Consider the following 19,077-nt stretch of genomic DNA (forward strand, 5'->3'; position numbering starts at 1 on the left):
TTGCTAATAAGTAACAAAACTCCCCATTTAATTTCACTTGTGACATCATGTGTAGTGGTTTTAATGTATTTGGCCCCCATAAGCTCATAGAGAATGGCACTATTAGGAAGGATGGTCTTATTGGAGGAGGCTGGATGACATAGACCTTTAATCTAGACCTTGAACCTGGAGGGCACATCTTTAATCTGGGCCACACCTTCTGTTGGAAGCGTGTCACTGTTGGGAGTGGGCTTTGAGGTCTTTTTTTCCCAAGTGTCACTCAGTATGACAGTCAGTAGACTTCCTGTTGCCTCTGAGGCAAGATGTAGGATTCTTAGTTGCAGCACCACATCTGCCTGCATGCCGCCACCATGCTCCCCACCATGATGGCCTAAACTTCTGAACTGTAGGTGAGCCCCCTCAATTAAATGTTTTCTTTGTAAGAATTGTGTTGGTCATGGTGTCTCCTCACAGCAATAGTAAACCCTAACTAGGATGTCACGGGGCATTAGCAATGACTCATTCACCACCAAATGATGGCCAGATGAGAGGCGGGATAGAATAGGCTAAGTTCAAAGAGGTGTGTGCTGGTGACTCTGCTCCCAGGTGCTTAATAAAAACAGAAAAGTGATTACATAAAATAGCACAATATTTTCTTATTTTCCATGACTTACTTGAAAGTACAATTTGTGTCTTTAACAAACTCTTTGGAAATCTGTATTGCCTGTTTTAGTTTTCTAGTTTAGATCCATTTCTCCTTCTCTTCTTCTTTTTCCTCCTCCTTCTCCTTCTCCTCTTTCTTCTCCTTCTCCTTCTTCCTCTTCTTCTTTTCTGAGACAGGTTTTCTTTGTGCAGCCCTGGCTGTTCTGGAACTCACTCTATAGACCAGGCTGGCCTTGAATTCAGAAATCACCTGCTTCTGCCTCCTAAGTGCTGGGATTAAAGATGTGTGCACCACCACCACCTGACAGTTTAGATATTCTTACTGGATGACTTTTTTTGACGTTGGGGCCTAACCACTAGTAGCAATAGGCTAAAGAAAACCTGAATAGGGCAGGTGAGATGACTCCGAGAGTTCAGGCAGTTGCTGCTGACCCTGAAGACATGAGTTCAGTCCTCAGGACCCCCATGGAGAGAACAGGCTCCCACAAGATGTCTTCTGACCATCATATACATACCAAGGCATGCATACAAAATATGGCATACACACACCACGCCCCAAATAAATGTAAAATAAAAATACACATGTTACGGCGGTACCACAAGATGGCATTTACCAAGGATTACAGATGGCAGTGAAAACATCAGAGGAAAGTACAAGTTTCAGGAAGCTTACTCTATCAAATCTATTAGATATCAAACAACAAACTGGAGAGAGAATCAATAAAATAGAAAACCCAAGACAGCCTTAAACATCTACTTACCCTATCTCCCTTTTCACCTTTTGTTAAAGGCTCCCCCTAGGAAAACGGGTAGAAACCAGAATCAATTATAAACCCTTAGAAATCAACTCTGACCGGGGTAAGTGAGAATGAATGTACAGATTCCTTCGTATTCCCAAATGAGCACTGAGTTAATCATCTTAATACTACTTAGAGGCTCCCAACAGCAGTCAAATTGAAACAAAGCCCAAGGCTAAAGCTTCCTGTTATGAAATGAAGATGAATACACACGCATCCATCTGCAGTTGGAGGGCGATGGGTATGGGTAAGTGTTAAACGGCCGGAATTCCCTTGATTTTCCCACCCAGGTTAACTGTGCATTTCAACACACGGAAGCATTAATTCAAGGATGCTCTTTAGAGAGTCAGTTATGCTGTAATCAAAATGACCTGAAGTGGGTGGAGCTGACGGTGGTTGTTATTGGGGTTAGGATAAGGCCCCCTGGGGAGAGAGATTTGAAGCATCACCCCCACTTCTGATACTCTCCTTGCTGTCACTGTTACCAACCTTCTGGTTTTACACACACACACACACACACACACACACACACACACACACACACACACCATAGTTAATCCTCAGGGATCAATGAGAAGTTGCTATTATTATAGCTATATACAGTTGAAGAAACTGAGGCATAGAAAAATAAAATAATTTCTCCAAGCTTATAAAACACAGGCAGCCTGATTTTAAGGGCGGTCTTTCCTTTTTCTGTCAGCCTGCTTTGGTTTTAAAAATCAGATGTATTTATTATTTGAATTGAGTGAGTGACCAATAAGATGGAAACTATAAACTTTAGAAAGCTCTTTCACAAATGAAAATCACGAAAAATTTAAGAAGCATCATGGTGGGACCTTATTTTGGGATTGCTATTCTCTTGAATATTTCACTCCTGGAGGACAAGTGATTATTGAATGCCCGTCTTTGATTTTCACATGTCCGATGTCCTGTGCTAGGCACGGTGGGCTCTGGATCACCTTCTCTGACATTTTCTAGCTCCTTTGCAATTTTATTGGAATGTGTGTCTAATTCTGGCAATGACTTCTAATCCAAGATGACATGAGCTGCCTTCAAGTGAGAGGTAGTGAGAACCCCCTCACAATTCTTCAGACTCATTTCCTCTTTAGAGGTGCCTAAGAAGTCTGCATGTGCCCAAAGATGAAGGCGTAGGATTTGAATCAGCTTGGTGGCTGAGTGTGGTCACAAGCAAACGACCGCCTCTTCCAAATGAAGCAAGCTTCTCTCTAGCGTGAGCTGGGGCTAACTTTTCTCAGGCTGATGCCACATGTCTGTTACTTGGTGTAACCACACAAACTGCTTATTTACCTAACACGATGTCGTCTTTTATTATGGGTTAAGTTTTACACGTTAGATCAGGGCCTTGTTTGTAGTCTTGTTTTTCATATTTTCATTCTGAAATTATGTATTTAATACTCAGGTTTCAGGCATGCGCAGTGGGCTGGCTTTTCATACGTTCATTCTGACATTATGTATTTAACTACTCGGGTTTCAGGCATGTGCGGTGGGCTGGCTACACTGCTTCTGCCTCTGCTTGCTCCTACTTCCGTCATAGCACTCTTATCAGAGTCACTGCAAGCTTGAACTCTGCACTGAGTCCCCCACTCCCTGGGGATTAATTAAGTGGGCCAGTGCTTTAACGGGGAGCTGTGTCCTCAGGCATCTCATGTGACTTTTTAGTTTTGAGATTAGTTTCCACCAAGTTGCCCAGTTTGGACTTGAACTCACTCTGTATTCTAGGATAGCTTGAACTTGTGATCCTCCTGCCTTATCCCCACTGAAGAGCTGGGATTCCAGGCCTGTGCTGCCAAGCCTGGTTCAAAGCCTACATTGACTGATGTAGTTTGTAGGAATCTGGTTGACCTCCGGTTTGTAATTCAGTCTTCTCTCTCCTGAATCCTACCTGGGGTTAGCCATTGGAAGTTTTTGAGCCCCCCTTTCCTTATAAAATTGTGGATTCTAACTTGATCCTTTTGTACACATGGTTTATAACTCCGATATGTTGCACATATTCTAAATGCCCAATAGTGGGAGGCATGTGGCCATTTTGATGTTGCCGTTCACGACAGTTCAAAATTCTACTTTAGATGGTGACTACTCTTTCTCTATGAGCTACCTGGTTATTATGCAGGGTCTGGTCTAGATCTTGCTCTTGAACAAAAAGGTTGAAACAACAAAGAACTAACCGTTCTGCCTAATAATGTAAAACTTGTGGGAAGACAGGAAGACAAGCAAAACTGCTTATAGAGGAAGCAGAGTAATCAAGGTTTTAAGGGGATTGGTCAGGACAGAAGTTAGGGGGTAAAGAAGTTTACTTACTTTTTAAAAAATATTCATTTTTATTTTTTGTGTATGGTTGTTTTGCCTGCATGGGTGTCTGTGCACCATGTGTGTGCCTGGTGCCCACAGTGGTCATCAAACAATACCAGATCCCCTGGATCTGGTAGGGTGAGATGGTTGTGAGCCACTATGTGGGTGCTGAGAATTGAACCCTGGTCCTTTGAAAGAGCAGCCAGTGCTTAGAACCACTGAGTCATTTCTCCAGTCCAAGAAGTTTATGTCTACTGAATAAAAAGGACAGGGCTAAGACTGGCCCACATGGGCAGGCAGCCAGGCTTCCCATGAATATTGAAGGCAGGGGGAAAAGCCAGAGGGAATCCTTAAGAAGATAAAGGCCTCTCACCCCTAGGAACCATGCATTCCTCCACCCCTCAGTGATGCTGGAGCAACAGCACTGGTGGCGCTTGTGGGAAATGTAGGCTTCCGGGCTCCACCCACAACTCCTGAGTTAGGACCCTCGGGCTTTGAGTCCACACTCACGTTTACAGAGAAAGCACAGCTGTTGCTCACAGAAAATTCTTTTCTGCTTTGTGTCCTACTCGTCAGATCCTCCACGGTCTACCCAGGAGCTTACAATTGAGGTCGGCAATCACTGGGTCGGGAGACAGTGGAGAGCCCGAGGAGAGGTTAGGAGATGCTCTGAGCGGTGAGCTGGGGGAAGAGTCACATGATAGTTCCCAGACCCTTTGGAATCCTCAGCTGGAGGACACTGTTAGAGGCTGTTAGGGAGCGACCAGAAGGTCAATAATCAGGGTCCACAGGCGCCGTGGTGATTTCAAAGCCGCCAGAATCAATTACTAGGACTACTGAAAATGTCTAAGCGAAGCTGTGCAGAGGTGAAGCTCGACTTGGTGGCATGGAGTGCTTTTCCTATTGCTTCTCTTTGTCACGCAGGCATTTTAGCGACTTCTCCATTCCTCAACGTCCAATCAACCCACATCCCTAACTCACTCTGGAACATGGGTGAAGCAATTTAAGAAGATGTGCTACACATAACAAAAAAGGCGAGACGTATGCTAATCCTGATTTTTGCCCAAGACTGAAGACCTGGGTTTGTTTTGTAGAACTCACGTCAAAGCAGGGTGATGGCAGTGCATGCTTGCCAACCCAGGGCTAAGGAGGCACAGGATTCCGGGACGTTGTTGGCTAGCCAGGCTTGCCAAAGTGTTGAGTTCCAGGTTCAAGAACACACACACACCACATACACAATACACATTCTCTCTCTCTCTCTCTCTCTCTCTCTCTCTCTCTCTCTCTCTCTCTCTCTCTCTCTCTCTCTGTCTCTCACACATACACACACACAAACACACACAGAATGTTCAAACTCTCTTTTTTTTGTAACTAGGCTTTTGTAATTTCTTCAGTGGTCCTATTTGAATATAAATGATGTGATAGGGTTTTTCTTTTCTTTTCTTTCTTTTTTTTTCTCACTCAAAGAAAAGTTTTTTAAAGAAACCAGCCACAGCAATATTGGAAGGTGGCTTGTGAAGTCACTTTGATCTCATAAAAAAGCTAGAAAGGAAAATAATTTCAGAGGTGTACTGAGAGCAATTGTTTGAGCAGAGAGAGAAGCATTTTCAATTTTTAAGATAAATTTGTACCAGTCTTGATATATTGATTGGGTTTCTCATTTTAGATATGGTGTTCAGTCCTGTCCAGGCAACTTAAGCGGTTTGAAAGCCTGGGTTCTGGAACCATCCTAACCTATGTATAGAATGGGCTACCTCTCTAGGGACTTTTGAGTGAGTTAATATATAGAAGTTTTGGTGCCTGGCATGGTGTGTACTTGCTTCAGAATCTGATCTACAGTGCTGTTCAGAGTGTTAAAATTAAAGAGCCATGGATTTGGGGGTGGTTTGGGAAAATACTTTTAATTCTTCATCTATTTTTTCTTTCTCCCCCTGCCCTCAAAGATAAAATACTTACGGGTTCTCCTTTTTGCCCTTTAGGGCCAACAGACCCTGGAAATCCTGGCAGCCCAGAGTCACCCTGTCGAGAAAAAAACAGAAGAGAGAGTCCGCATGAGTGAAGGAAGAGAAACATTTTCTTCACCCACAGAATCCTACCTGGGTCCAGGGCTTCAGTGAGGCTCTGAACTTAATCAGCCTGTCTGCCTAGTAAGGTGTCTTTGCACTCTTCCATGCCTGAGGTCTTTTAGAAATCCATAACATTTCATTAGGACATTTAAAATTAATGTGGGACGATGTTAATTATTTTTCAAGGACGGGACATGTAGAGGAGAAAAAGAATTACAGTTTTGTTCTGGCGCACCAAAAACATTATTTATTTTTGCATTTAAATGACACAACAGTCTGCTCTTGTTTTCTTTTAAGGACTTATTTCTTATTTTAGGTGGGAGGAATCAGTGATCACAGAAAGGAAAATGAGTCTTCCAGCTGTCCCCAGCGTTTCCCCGGGCTGTGTAGATGATTGGCTGTGGACAGAAATCATTCTTGTTGATATGGTGACAGCAGCAGCTTAGAAATGTCTAAGATGTCCTGGTCAAAAATGTTGAAGAAGGATTTGTATGTGACATAGAAAGTGTTTTCAGAGACTATAGTTGGAGGGAGCATCCTTGTCGGCAGGAATTACATCACTGAGCAGTCGACAGAGCTGCAGCATCCAACTGCGGTTTATCGTTTACCAGCATCCCTGAACAGCAACTTGATTCTTACATTACACACAGCCCTAGATGACATGCCATTCTGAAAAGTTTTCCTCCAACCTCAAGTGAATTTTTGTAAAGCAATGTTTATTGTTGTATTTGTGGGTATATAGCTTTCTCTTTTTTTTAACCTTCAAAGATACAGAAAACAAAGGAGAATATGTCAAACCTTTTACTATTAAATGAAGAAATTTAAGAAAATCATGGACAAGAAATTCTCCACATTTCCTTTTGTCTTCTTATCCCAGAGTAAACTACTCTCTTGAACTCAGTATTTACCTTTCAGTTGATATTTTCTATTTTTACTCTCTCTATAGAGTCATAATATATTTTTTTGAACATGTAGGATGAATTCCATAGAGATTTATCTTGTATACAACTTTCTTCCCTCAGCATTGTTTTTAAGACCTGTCATTTGATTCATGTGACTTTGTTCATTCATTGTAACTGCTGGTTAGCACTCTAATGTACTGAGTGAGGCACCAAGGGTGATCCCAGCCCCACTGACCAGCGATGGAGCTATCTCTAGCTTTTGCCTGTTACAAACAAGTCTTCAGTGAATGATTTCAGTATGATAATGTGACTATGTCTTTGCTAAAAAAAAAAAAAATCTTCAAACAATAGCCCATTGAATTGTTACAGTCCTAAAGCCTTTGGCTTATTTATACATTTCTACCAATCAATATTTTGGCATTTTATGTAATGGATGGACATGATCATTTTTGTATTAACTATTGTTCTTGATTTATACATATAATCTTGATTTTATTTAAAAAATTAAGCCACGGTACTAATTTTTCATGCTTCAAAGCTTTAGCAGGTCATGTGAAAGTCCTGTCTGAGAAAGCCAAAACCACATCTCATTCAGTTGTGCTAGGGACTTCTAGACAGTCAATTCACAGGCCAATAGGTATGTAAATTTTATACCTGTGTGTTCTACAATTTGCTCATCTGCAGACTGATTGCATCATTTTTGTAATGTCCGTATATGATCTACATACATATTCCTCGCCTTTCCTCTAGGATATTTTTATAATGTCCATGTATGACCTATACATAACTAGCCTTTTCTCTAGGTTTTTTGGAGTTTTAATCTTAAAAATTAATAAGTTCTTTGAAGTAATGGCTATAAAATTCAGAGTATGCTAGATATTTATTTATTTATTTGTTTGTGTGTGTGTGTGTGTGTGTCTGTTTGTCTTTATGTATACCATATGTGTGCAGGTACCTAAGGCCAGAAGAGGATGTCATATGCCTTGGAGCTAGAGTTTAGAGGCAGCTGTGAGCTCTCCATTGTGGGTGATGGAAACTAACCCTGAATCCTTAGTAGGGGTAGCACATGCTCTTAACTGTTGAGCCATCTTTCCAGCCCTGATATATGATTTACTCTAGTAAAACACATTTTGTATATCCCCAGCAGTACTTTATCACATTGTAGGTGGTATGTGTATTTCTAAAGATAGTAAATCTATCGTGTTCAATGTAGGAAGATAGAGAAGGCAGTGAACACTTAAAGGCACCAATGCATAATTGGTTTGTAAAACTCTAAACTGACCTTCATGTTGCTCATCAGGTTTGTGCTAACATCCCTAGTATATAGCCATAAAGGAAGAATACAACTGGCAATTAGACTCATCTAATTTAACAGAAGTAAGGAAATGAAGAGGCTAGGAGTTACTTACACGCACACATCTGTCCAAAATAATAGAGGAAGAATGAAGGCGGGGGAGAGGGGGAGGAGGAGGCTGTGGTGCTATGATGGTAAAGTGGTTTGAACTATGATGGAAAGTGTTTGAAATGAGGTAGGCCGAGCGCCAATGAAGAACATCAGAGGGACCGAACAAAGCCTGTGGCTTGCATTCCCTGGGTGAGTTCAGCCTTGGTTAAAATAGTAGGAACCCGTCCTGCATGTAAAATTATGCAAATGTTTATGCCTAATATTAGACACATATGGGTTCTTTTTCATGTTTAAAATGAATTGCAGTGACTCATCATGGTAGATAGGAGTTGAAAGATGGAGATGAATTTGCAGAGCATCAGAAGACCATCTTTCAGCCTGACAGTATTGATGCTGTTTAGAAGGCCATGTGCTATGGAGCTTCCACCTGGTTCTCATAACATTCTGCTCCAGGAGAAACCTGATGTTTTCCAAGGAGTCCTTGCCCTACCACTTTGTCCTACAGTCTCTACAGCAGGAATTCTCACTGACCAATGTGCAAATACATGACTCTCCACCAAATCCACAAGCATAGGACAGTGAAGAGCAGGAGACAGACTTCAGTGCTGGAAGTCTGTTCATGTGCTTACGATGACTGCCATTGCCATCTACATCAATACTTAGTTGGATTCCATCAGTGGTTCCGAGTCTTAGTATTCTCAACATAAGATGTGCCTATTATGCTCGAAGTGATCTCTGTGCACATCCTAGGGCAATATGCGCTCACACTGTTGCTTCCAGGTGATGCTAGTTTCCAAATGATGGGCTGTTTTTCATAATTCTAAATTGCTGGTGAGGTATTAAGAAGTGGCATATTATACAGCAGCGATACATCATTCACATGTTGATGTACTAAAAGTATACTTTTAGTTAAATCTTATTTTACAACCCGACTTGAGTCTCCTCCCTTCAAAACTATGATGAGGGCTGCAAAGAGGAACAAGACAAGGCACTAAGGATGAAAATAGCTCATAGCAAAAATGAGCTAAATGAGACCTCATGAGCAGAAGGTACAAAGTGAAGAAGAAAAACGAATGTTCATTGAGAGCCCAATTTGTACTGAGAATTGGGCTTCCAGATCAGTCCATCTCATTAGATTTTAATCCTCCCATTAATTCTTCCTGTAGATGATTATGCCCACTGTGCACATGGGAGAACTGATGCTTAAGGCAATGAGGTGGCTTCCCAGGGTGATACAACAGTTGACACCATAGTCAACTTTTAGTTCCAAACCCCTCAGCGGTTCCCAGCCCCGACTGCACGTCAGAATCATCTCACACATGTTTAAGTAACAGATACTGGTCTCCCTCTACCCCGATTCCCTGTGCATGGTGCTTCAGAACAGGCCTTGTTCTTGTCCTTTCCTGGTGGTTCTATGGGCAGTCAGGGTTTGGGACCCCTGACCACATCACAAGCGTCAGCAGAGACCCACTAAGGAGTTTACATTTTCACTGTGAAAAACATCATTGTATAAAGCCAAGAGATGGCTCCAGACTAGACAGGAAGTGGATGTGCGTGTAGAGTTGACTTCCTTCTTCCAGCAGCTGCTGCACTGGCTTCCTGCCTTACATGGTCTATTGGCAGAGCTGCCCTTTCATTACTGGTGATTTAAAAAACCCTTTCCTAGGTACATTGATATCAGGCACAGCGTCGAGTTCCCCGGAGACTCTTCCAGATCATTTATTTGGGTAGGAAGATATAACAGATATACCACCGGCTTTTTCTAACTCCACTTAAGATTCTGAAGCAATTAGAAAAGATTCCAAGCGGAAGGAATGATCCCTGGAGTTTGAGATACACCTGTTTTCCAGAATCGGATTTCTCACCAGCGAGGTCTTAAGAATTTCTAAGTGACATGTGTTTGCTAATGAAGAGGGCAACACAGAAGCCAGCTGTTTTGTTTAAATGCTTGAAGGGCGTCGTACCTCTCTTCCCCACTCAGCTGTCCTGTGTGACAAGCTTTGTGTCCCGCTGCCCCTGCAGCCTACATATGTCCAATCGCAATTGCTTAAAATGCAATGCATTTGTCAGGCTGGGATGGCTCCACAAGCTGTTGGTTCACAGGAAATAGTGTTGTTCAAAAATCCAAGACACGGGAGTGACTTGGCTCGCTATAGAATCATTTTAAAACCACATTTTTTCAGAGCGTCCATGTTTTATTTATGTATTCTGCCGAATTTTCCTTTTGAATGGCCAGTCTATAAGGAACTCACTGTTCCTGCTGAGAGGATCTTTTAGGGATATTTTCTGGTGAGAGACACACAATCTTTTGAATAGATTGGCTGTGCTGATTTATAAAGCGCAGAAGTCATATTTCTTGGACTTGAGTCACAGTATCATGCCCTCAATCAGGAGAACTTTTACTGGGTGAATGAATGAAGGTAGTTCTCACAGGCCGTCTGCCTGCGGAGTATTTTCAGACCTTCATATTCCTGTCTGCAGATTTAATGTGCTTTTTTATTTTTTAAGTATTTTCTCTGACCATGCCACATTCACTGTGTTCACATTCACGGTCCAAGGTCATCACAGTTTTACAGTCAAACTGCAGCGGAGTGATATTTTCTGGAGAAAAGTTAATCTACCGTCTTCACAAATGATAAAACTGGACTTGCAAGTGAGGGTGATGAAAACGCAACGGAAGCACATCGGTGTTTTAACTTGAAAACTGTTTTTGAAATAATTGCTTGGCTAGACTCCTACTGGGCACGATAAAACCTCACCAAAACAAAACAAAATAATCCCGCGACAGCTTCTGCTATAACAGAAAACCAGTGAGCTTGAGCCACAGGCATTTTGCCAGTTGGATCTTCCTTCGGATGGTTTTGGCTGTCTGCAAGGATTCCAGACCGTTCTTAAGGGTATTTCTCTTGACGAGTCTCCTCCCTTGTAGAACACCCCTGCTCAGTAGCGCCCCCAAGGGGCAGCATCCAGCTGCTGGTCAGCGCGCAGGTGAGGCACCTGCTCACAGTGACTGCTGCCCCCTGTAGGTGAAAGTGTTCAATCATTTTGGAAACAAAAACAAAAAACCGGTATTACCTTTTCTCCTTTAGGGCCACCAGCTCCGTGCTCACCAGTTCCCTGGGCAAAAACAACCAAAAAGTCCAGTTGTTTTCAATGCACTCAGTCTTTAAAAGCAGCTAGTCAAATGTTATAGTACTTTAGGCTTTATGGATTCTGTGACACTTGGGCAGACATTTTTTGTCTTTCTCACTTTATTCCTGTTAAGGTAATTAATATTTAATCTATTTAAATTAAATACCAGCTAAGTATCTCCAACGTTGGAGACCCCATTTGATCTTTTCTGGTCATCTCTCCAGGGGAAACGTCACAACTCCAAGGACGATGACTTCTCCATGTGTGCACCCGCCAGATTCAGTTGCACTCCGACTCTCCTGCTCTTCCTACTCTCAAATATTTATTGCCTTAATTAGACTCTGGCCACCCTGGGAGGATGCGTGTGCTTGTCATCATACAGAAAAAGCAAATACAAATTGCTAGGAAGCACTTCAGCCTCTGAATTCTTTGTGTGTTGAGATATATATATATATATATATATATATATATATATATATATATATATAGAGAGAGAGAGAGAGAGACTATTACTAAAGATTGGAAGAGGACAGGCAGGCTCTCATTAGTGAATTTCCACAACTTTGGTCCAGAAATCCTCCACAGAAAATCCTTACTCTCCTAAGCTGTAGCCTGACACCTCAGAACCGCAGCCAGCTCACCCCAGCCTCTGCCTAGTACCAAACATTGATCAGTCACGACTCCCCCATCTATATGGCGGGGACGGCAGAACTGAAGATGACATGTGCATGTGGCTCAGGCTAACCTCCCAGGTCCCAACACTCACCAGTTCCAACTGTCTCCATTTCGCAGAAGGAATTACATGCATAGTAGGTCACCCTACCAGGACCAGGACTTCCCCGAAGTGGAGTCCCTGCGTATCACCACCCTGGCAGCTACTGGCTCTTCTGTTACATGTCATGCTGGCTGCTCTTATTATAGTTTAACAAATAAATGTGTTTTTCTTCTTGTCTGATTTAGAGTGAATTTGTCTATTGATCACCAATAAGCCCTGTGAGAGCCATGCCTCGGCCTTCTTAGGGAATTTTATCATTGCTGTTGGATGGAACTGGCCAATTATGTAAGCTGTGGCTCAAGTTGGCCAACTTCTTTAAATATTTCTTCTTGCCTTGGTCAGCCCATCTGTTCTATCTTTTGCAAATGCAACAGAAAACACAGTTACCCCAGGGACTTGCTTCCCATTCTTGGTCAGTTTTTTTTCAAAATCAAAATGGCCGTAATGTTCCCACCATCCCAGATAATTGACATAATAAAAACTTCAGACAAACTTCCTCTGACTCCAGCTTCCCTGCTCTTAGAGTGTATAATGTAGGAAACTTGTGCTCTCACGGTTTGAAGAATTCCTGTGGTACCGGGTTTACTGTACTCGATGAGTGGAACCTGAGCCGCCCTTGCCTCTCTCCGGGCTCCCTCTTCTATGTCTTCATCTCTGTCTCAGGCTTCTCTTTTCTCCCCCACCTAACTGTAAAAGGTTGGTCTTCCTTAGGACTTGGTCAGGCTCTCTCCTCAGATAACTTGGAACTCACACTGCCCACTCTGTACCCTTCCTTGTCTAGCTCCATGGTTAGGGTATTGTTTAGACAAACACAAGTTTATATGCCTAGCATATCTCTTCCTTTCTCAGTTTTAGACTTATGTATCTAATTCTAGAAGCAATGCACACCCAACACATTAAAAGAGGAAATGAAAACACACATGTATGCATACATATGAGAGGAAAAGATGGGCTGACAAGAACGTTAACACTGATTAATCCAGAAGTAGGATGGCAACGGCTATCTTCATAATGTATTTCTGAAGGGTTTTAATTCTATTTTACAGCTGAAAAATAATTAGGAAAGGAAATCTTCCCTTGTCCCTCTTGTCTACAGAAGCTAGCCCCTTCAATCTGGTATTGTCTTACACTCTGTCTCTGTGTCTCTCTGTCTTTGTCTCTGTCTCTCCCTCTTTGAGACAGGGTCTCATGTGGCTTATGCTGGCCTTAAACTTACCGTGTAGCCATGCCTGGCCATGAACTCCTGATTATCCTGTCTTTACCTCCCTAGTGCTAGGATTACAGGCACGGCCCACCATGCCTGCTGTACCATTTTCTTTTCTTATCCCCGACATTCAATTGACCATCCAGTCTAGCCTCCCTTATGGACCCAGAAACAAACTTTAGAGATTTCCTGGAAAACACTAGTCACTTTGGCATGGTGCCACCTACTGTGCCTAAAACATCAGCATGTCCCCCAGCTGTACCTTTGCTTGGGTATTTTTAGGGATGCTGGAATGTGCTTTTGTCTAAGACATCACCTCTTTACACTTGGCCTTTGGAGTTTAAAGCTCTAGGTGCTTGGACCACAGGGCAGAAGAGCATGGAGTATTTCTGGCGAGGGTACATCCTAGTGTATGCCAGCAAACTCCACGGCACCATAGCTGAGGTGGTTTGGATCTAACAATTTCTCTGTAGCCCCAAGACATACTGTTCTAATGGTATTCCCAAATTTTGATTTTCTGATGATTTTAGTCTAGAAAACCAACAAGGCAGTATATAGAACATAGCATACTTGTTTTACTCAGTAACCAGGTCAGGAAATCCAGTTAATCCCTGGTCCTAGGAGCTCCTGGTGCTATTCTCCATTCTTGGGCTAATAATACAGCTGTCTCGAACTTGACCTTCAGTAGCATTTACTCATTGACATGTAGCATTCTCTTACCTCCTCTCTCCAAGCTAATGGCACCAGACAGTTACCCAGTTTTACAGGAATAATAAGAGACAAGTCTTCTAGCTTCTAGACCTGTAGTTCTGCTTTGTGGTCTCACAATTTTGACCCTATTTATTAACACTTCCTGAGATACAGTGTTAACAGTCATGGTATGTGGCTTGCTAATTTGTCTGCTCAGTGGAAGAATTCTGGATGTAAGTGGTGTCCCTTTGTTCCCATCTGAGAAATGGTATGCAGAACTTTGGAACCATGGTCAGGCAATAGGAAGACTCAAGGCTGCTCTGATTCTTTCGAAGAGAGAATTTTTGGTAAGGATGCTCTGTGGTACACATGTATGGATTAAATGAAGGGAGGAGGTAGCCATTTTTTTTTTTTAAAGCTACCAAAGAGTAAACAGTCAGCAGTTTCCTGTGGCTAAACTAAAGAAAGAAGCCAAGGACATGAATTCCCTGCTAAAACACAGAGTCATCGCAACCCACTCAAGTCCTCAATGCTTTTAGGAATACACCGCAACATCCTAAGCATGAGGAAAATAGAAGTTATTCATCGAGGACTGAGACTGTGAACCTGCTTCACTCATTCATATGTAGAATCCTGACTCCCAGGACTTCAGAATGTAAATTTAATTTGACAACATGGTGGCAGATGTAACTAGTTATGTGATAAAGATAACGTATACCTTAGTATGACCATGTCTTTATAAAAAGAGAACACAGAGGCATACATGAAAGAAGGTGTCACGTGGGCATGGGTGGGGAATCACTGGAAGCTTGGAGAAGAGCTTGTAATGCATTCCTCCCTAGAGCTCTCAGGGGGATCATAACCCTGCCATCAACTTTATCTTAGACTGCCACTCTCTAGAACAGAGAGATGGTAAATGTCTGTTGCCTGGGCTGCTCCATTTGTGATGCTACAGGAGTCAACCCCTAGGAAGTTGAGATGCAGTAGATGACCAACAGCACAGCACTCTCAGGGTTGAATGAATACGTAATGTTGGTTCAAAGTCCAACTTCTCAGTTGCTTTCAAAAAATTTCGCTGGCCACAAAAGGGATGGGAGGACACAGGTAATATTGCAGCCCTCTCTATAATCAAACCAAGTTACAAAAGTTCATTATGTCAGTGCCTAAGTCCTCAATGTTCCGTAAAGCCAGTGGTTCTTGGCCATGAAGAGGGAACGTTGGAGGAAGCCGTGTATTTAATCTTGACTGTCAACTTGTTGAGATTAAGAATCACCATGCAAATGAATCTCTGGGAATGTTGGGGTAATCTAGAGTAGGCAAATGGAGGTGGGAAGACCCAACCTGAATGTGGGTAATGCCATCCTGCAGGGCTGGGGTTCTAGACGGAACAGAAAGGAGAAAGTGGGCTGACCACCAGCAGTGATCTCTCGATGCTTCTTGAAGACTGTTGCAATGTGACCTGCTGCCTCAGGTTGTTGTTGCTATGACGTCCCTGTCATCTGACTATGAGCCACAGTAAACCTTTTTCTCCTTAACTGCTTCTCTCAGATATTTTTCTCACATTGACAAGTGACTAATTCAGGAGATTAGGACTTAAAGTTTAGTTTTTACATCTTCAGGGGCCAGAAGGGTTGCCACCAAGGAAGCCTTTGCTTTGTGTATCCTTGTTGGATTTGTGCTTGAAAAGACCTTGAATGTCTGTCTTTGGACAAGAGTTTTCTGTCCTTTCTAGTCTGTGGACATCAGTGTGAAGTTATACTTTGATACATGGAAGGGAAATAGATTATTTGGCTATCATTTGTTTCGGATCAACTGTTTGGGAAAGTGAATAATTCCCCAAATTGGTTGCTGGGAGGCATTGCATCAATCTCCAACAGCTCGAACTGAGCCTCGTGATGGGACAAGATGATATATATGACCGTGCATCTGCAATGTCCATCTTTAAAAACATGTGGGATGTACATCACACCAGCACTCAGTACTTAGTCTGCATAGACCACCCTTCATGTCCCTCTATGGAGCTCATGCCTTTAAAAGCCAGTGGGACCTATCTAATGTGCAGGAAAATCACCAGAGCTGAAGGCAATGAAGAATACTGTGGCTGGGCACTGAGCAGACTTTCCTTGGGGGAGAAGTGTGCGTGGAGTTGATGTTGCTCTGCAGAAAACCCAGCAGGATGAGAGCAGCTATCTGAAAATTATTTCTGTGATAGCGAGGGAAATGTATTCTCTTTTTAAACATTGCATATGAGAACACACATGTAATCTTACTGACTTCACTCTCCAGTGAATTGCTCTCATTTTCCTCTTTTCTTTTTTCTTCTATTTTTGATTTGTGCTACGAAGGGAGAGGTTTCTTATGCGCGTGTTTCTCCTCTGGGTGATACAGGGATATGCACAGGAATAGATCACTTCTGCTTGAGGACCAAAAGGCAAGCACAGACTGCTGGGATGAGGGAGGAACCATCAGTCTTTTAGTTTGGAGCAGGGAGGGGACATGTGTGAGGAGCATGCTTGCTACTCATCCTCCCATGGGTAGCTGCCTCAGCAGAATCTGGGATGCGCAAGGGCTGTAGCTGCTGCCAGAGGAAGAGCTGAGGTCCAGGGCTCTGTGCAGGCATCACATAAATCAATGCCAATTGAAAAGGGAAGATTGTTTTAACCTTGGAGTGTCACTTTATATGTCTCAATACATGGTCCATTATTTAATCTCAGCTCCTCCCCCACTGTGCTCATTTGTCATAGCCAGACCATCAGGCATGCAACAAACTGCAAAATGCAACAACCTAACTATCCCAAACCAGATGAGGGTGTCAGGGGCAGTGCCAAGTGAAAAATGCACCTTGCTCATCACAGCACACTCGGCCCTTTGCTTTGTGAAGAAGAAATGGCCACAATACAAAAATATCATTCAGTGGGGCCTGGGGGTGGGCTTCCTTATTGATTCTCATGGGACCTTGGTGTAAGGAACCTCATCCACTCTCTTAAGGAAACAGAATAAATTGTTTGGTAAGCTGTCTCCCATCAATCACTATAGACTTAAACACTTCTGATTCAAAATGGTCCTATGGGCTGGAGAGATGGCTCAGCTGTTAAAGGCTAGGCTCACAACCAAAAATATAAAATCAAAATGGTCCTATTGCATTATTTAGGGGAGAAATAAGCTTTGGTTCCTCTATTTACCCTATTATCTTCTGGCCCCAAAGCCACATGTGAACTAAAGTGAAGCTCGTTTCTGTATTAGCAATGATAACAACTGAGGTTCTTTTAGGAGAGACAATAGCTAAGTTCCAGGTACTCATGTGCAAGTCTCAAAACTCCCCACTCAGCTGCTGTGCTCAGTCCCCATTAAAGCAAGTATAACCTTCAAGTCTAAAAATTAACATCTCCAACTTCAGACTCTAAAATACAAAGGTTCCATATATTTTCATTTAAGGGAAAAATGACTCATCGGTAAGAAAAAGTATATATAGAAGTGGTGTTGGGAGACCTGTAAAGACATAAGCCTTGAAAGTTTTGCAAGGGTTAGCAAATATTTAAGTAGCTGAGCAGCAACTTGGTACATTTTGTTCTGATGGTGATAGGAATATAGTATAGTATTTCAACTTTTCTAGCTGACTTGTGACATCAGACCCAACTTATTCTCATTATTTTGAAGCTTTTATTGTAAGTCTTATTTTATAACAGTAGATGTCATTACAAATGTCCTTATACTGATTCAATTTAGATACCCTTTAAGTTTACATTTTTAAACTTGCCAACTTCTAATGTTTAAAAAAAGTTAGTATCAATTTATTTAAGATATTTAATAAAGAATCAGGAAACATTATAACCATCCTAACACAGCACTCCCTGGAAAATCTACACATATGAAAAGATTCAAGACATGACATTCATTCATGATCTTAAATTTATTAAGAGCAATGAAGTGTCTACATGTTTGATTTTAAATTTACCAATTATAGATTTTCTAGGCTTTTACACTGAATTTAATTTGATGAACAAAGAGCTGAGATTTTAAATTAATCAATTTGTCCTTGAAAAGCACTAAAAATATGTTTTGGAGAACCAGTTATCTTCAAGACTTGGGTTGGGAGCTTGAGAGATGGCTTAGTAGTTAAGAGCACTAGCCGCTCTTGCAGAAGACCAGGGTTCAGTTCCCAGAACTCATACAGTGTGGCTCACAACCATTTGAAACTCTGGTTACAAGGTATCTGACACCTTCTTCTGGCCTATGTGGGCACCAGACATGCATTTTATATGCACACACATACACACACACACGCGCACATGCACACGCACACACACACAAGCATTCATAAAAGAAATATAAGTAAATCATAAGAAAAGACTTGGTTTGGAGCACCGATTGTTGGAATATGTGAACAAAGATGTGATGGGGGAATGTCTTTATGTATGCTGTGAAAATATGATGGTCTGATTGGTTGATAAATAAAGCCATTTGGCCTATGGCAAGGCAGCTTAGAAGCAGGCAGAAAATCCAAGATAGACAGGAAGAGAAAGGAGAGGAAAAAGTAGACGCCAGCCACCACCAAAGGAACAACATGCCAGCAGACTGGTAAGCCACAGCTACATGGCAACTTATAGATTAATAGAAACAGGCTAACTTAAGATGTAAGATCTAGATAGCAAGAAGCCTGCCATGGCCATAGTTTAAAAATAATATTAGCCTGTGTGTGTTTATTTGGGTCTGAGAGGACTGGCAGGTGAGAGAGATTTGTCTTGACCACAGGCCAGGTGGGACACAGAAAAACTTCAGCTATAAAGTTGCAATATTAGTTACAGAAATTTATAGGAAACAAACTCCAGACAACAAAACAAAAACACTGTTTCTGTGGTACAAGGTATCAATGATGAGCTGGTAGCTGCTGAAGGGACCCCAATTGCTGTCATTTGGGGCAATGAAGGACAAAATAGCACTCTATAGGTTTCCCAGTGTGATCAGACCCTATATGTAGTTCTTGAAGGATGAACCCACCAATGAGTTCATCCCTATCTCTGTGTGGTTATCACACCATTCTTTGGTATGATCAGGAGCTAGTCTTGCCATGCTGATACTTCCATGGGAATATTTTTTTTTATTCCAGCTGTGGTGAGAAAGATATCAAGGAAGTTACAAGCTCTTCCTATCCAT

General features: G+C 42.1%; 1 protein-coding gene across 1 annotated transcript in view; it reads right to left on the reverse strand.

Annotated features, from left to right (window-relative positions):
* The window catches only part of Col19a1 (collagen type XIX alpha 1 chain), a 335,394-nt gene that overhangs the window by 64,908 nt on the left and 251,409 nt on the right, over positions 1–19,077 (reverse strand). Inside the window, exons 17-19 of the mRNA XM_076557961.1 lie at positions 11,198–11,239; positions 5,706–5,768; positions 1,404–1,439 (exon numbers count right to left, since the gene is read on the reverse strand). Coding sequence (XP_076414076.1) covers positions 1,404–1,439; positions 5,706–5,768; positions 11,198–11,239 — 141 coding nt within the window. The remainder of the gene's footprint in view (positions 1–1,403; positions 1,440–5,705; positions 5,769–11,197; positions 11,240–19,077) is intronic.

This window comes from Peromyscus maniculatus, chromosome 21, assembly GCF_049852395.1.
Source record: "Peromyscus maniculatus bairdii isolate BWxNUB_F1_BW_parent chromosome 21, HU_Pman_BW_mat_3.1, whole genome shotgun sequence".
Taxonomy (NCBI): domain Eukaryota; kingdom Metazoa; phylum Chordata; class Mammalia; order Rodentia; family Cricetidae; genus Peromyscus; species Peromyscus maniculatus.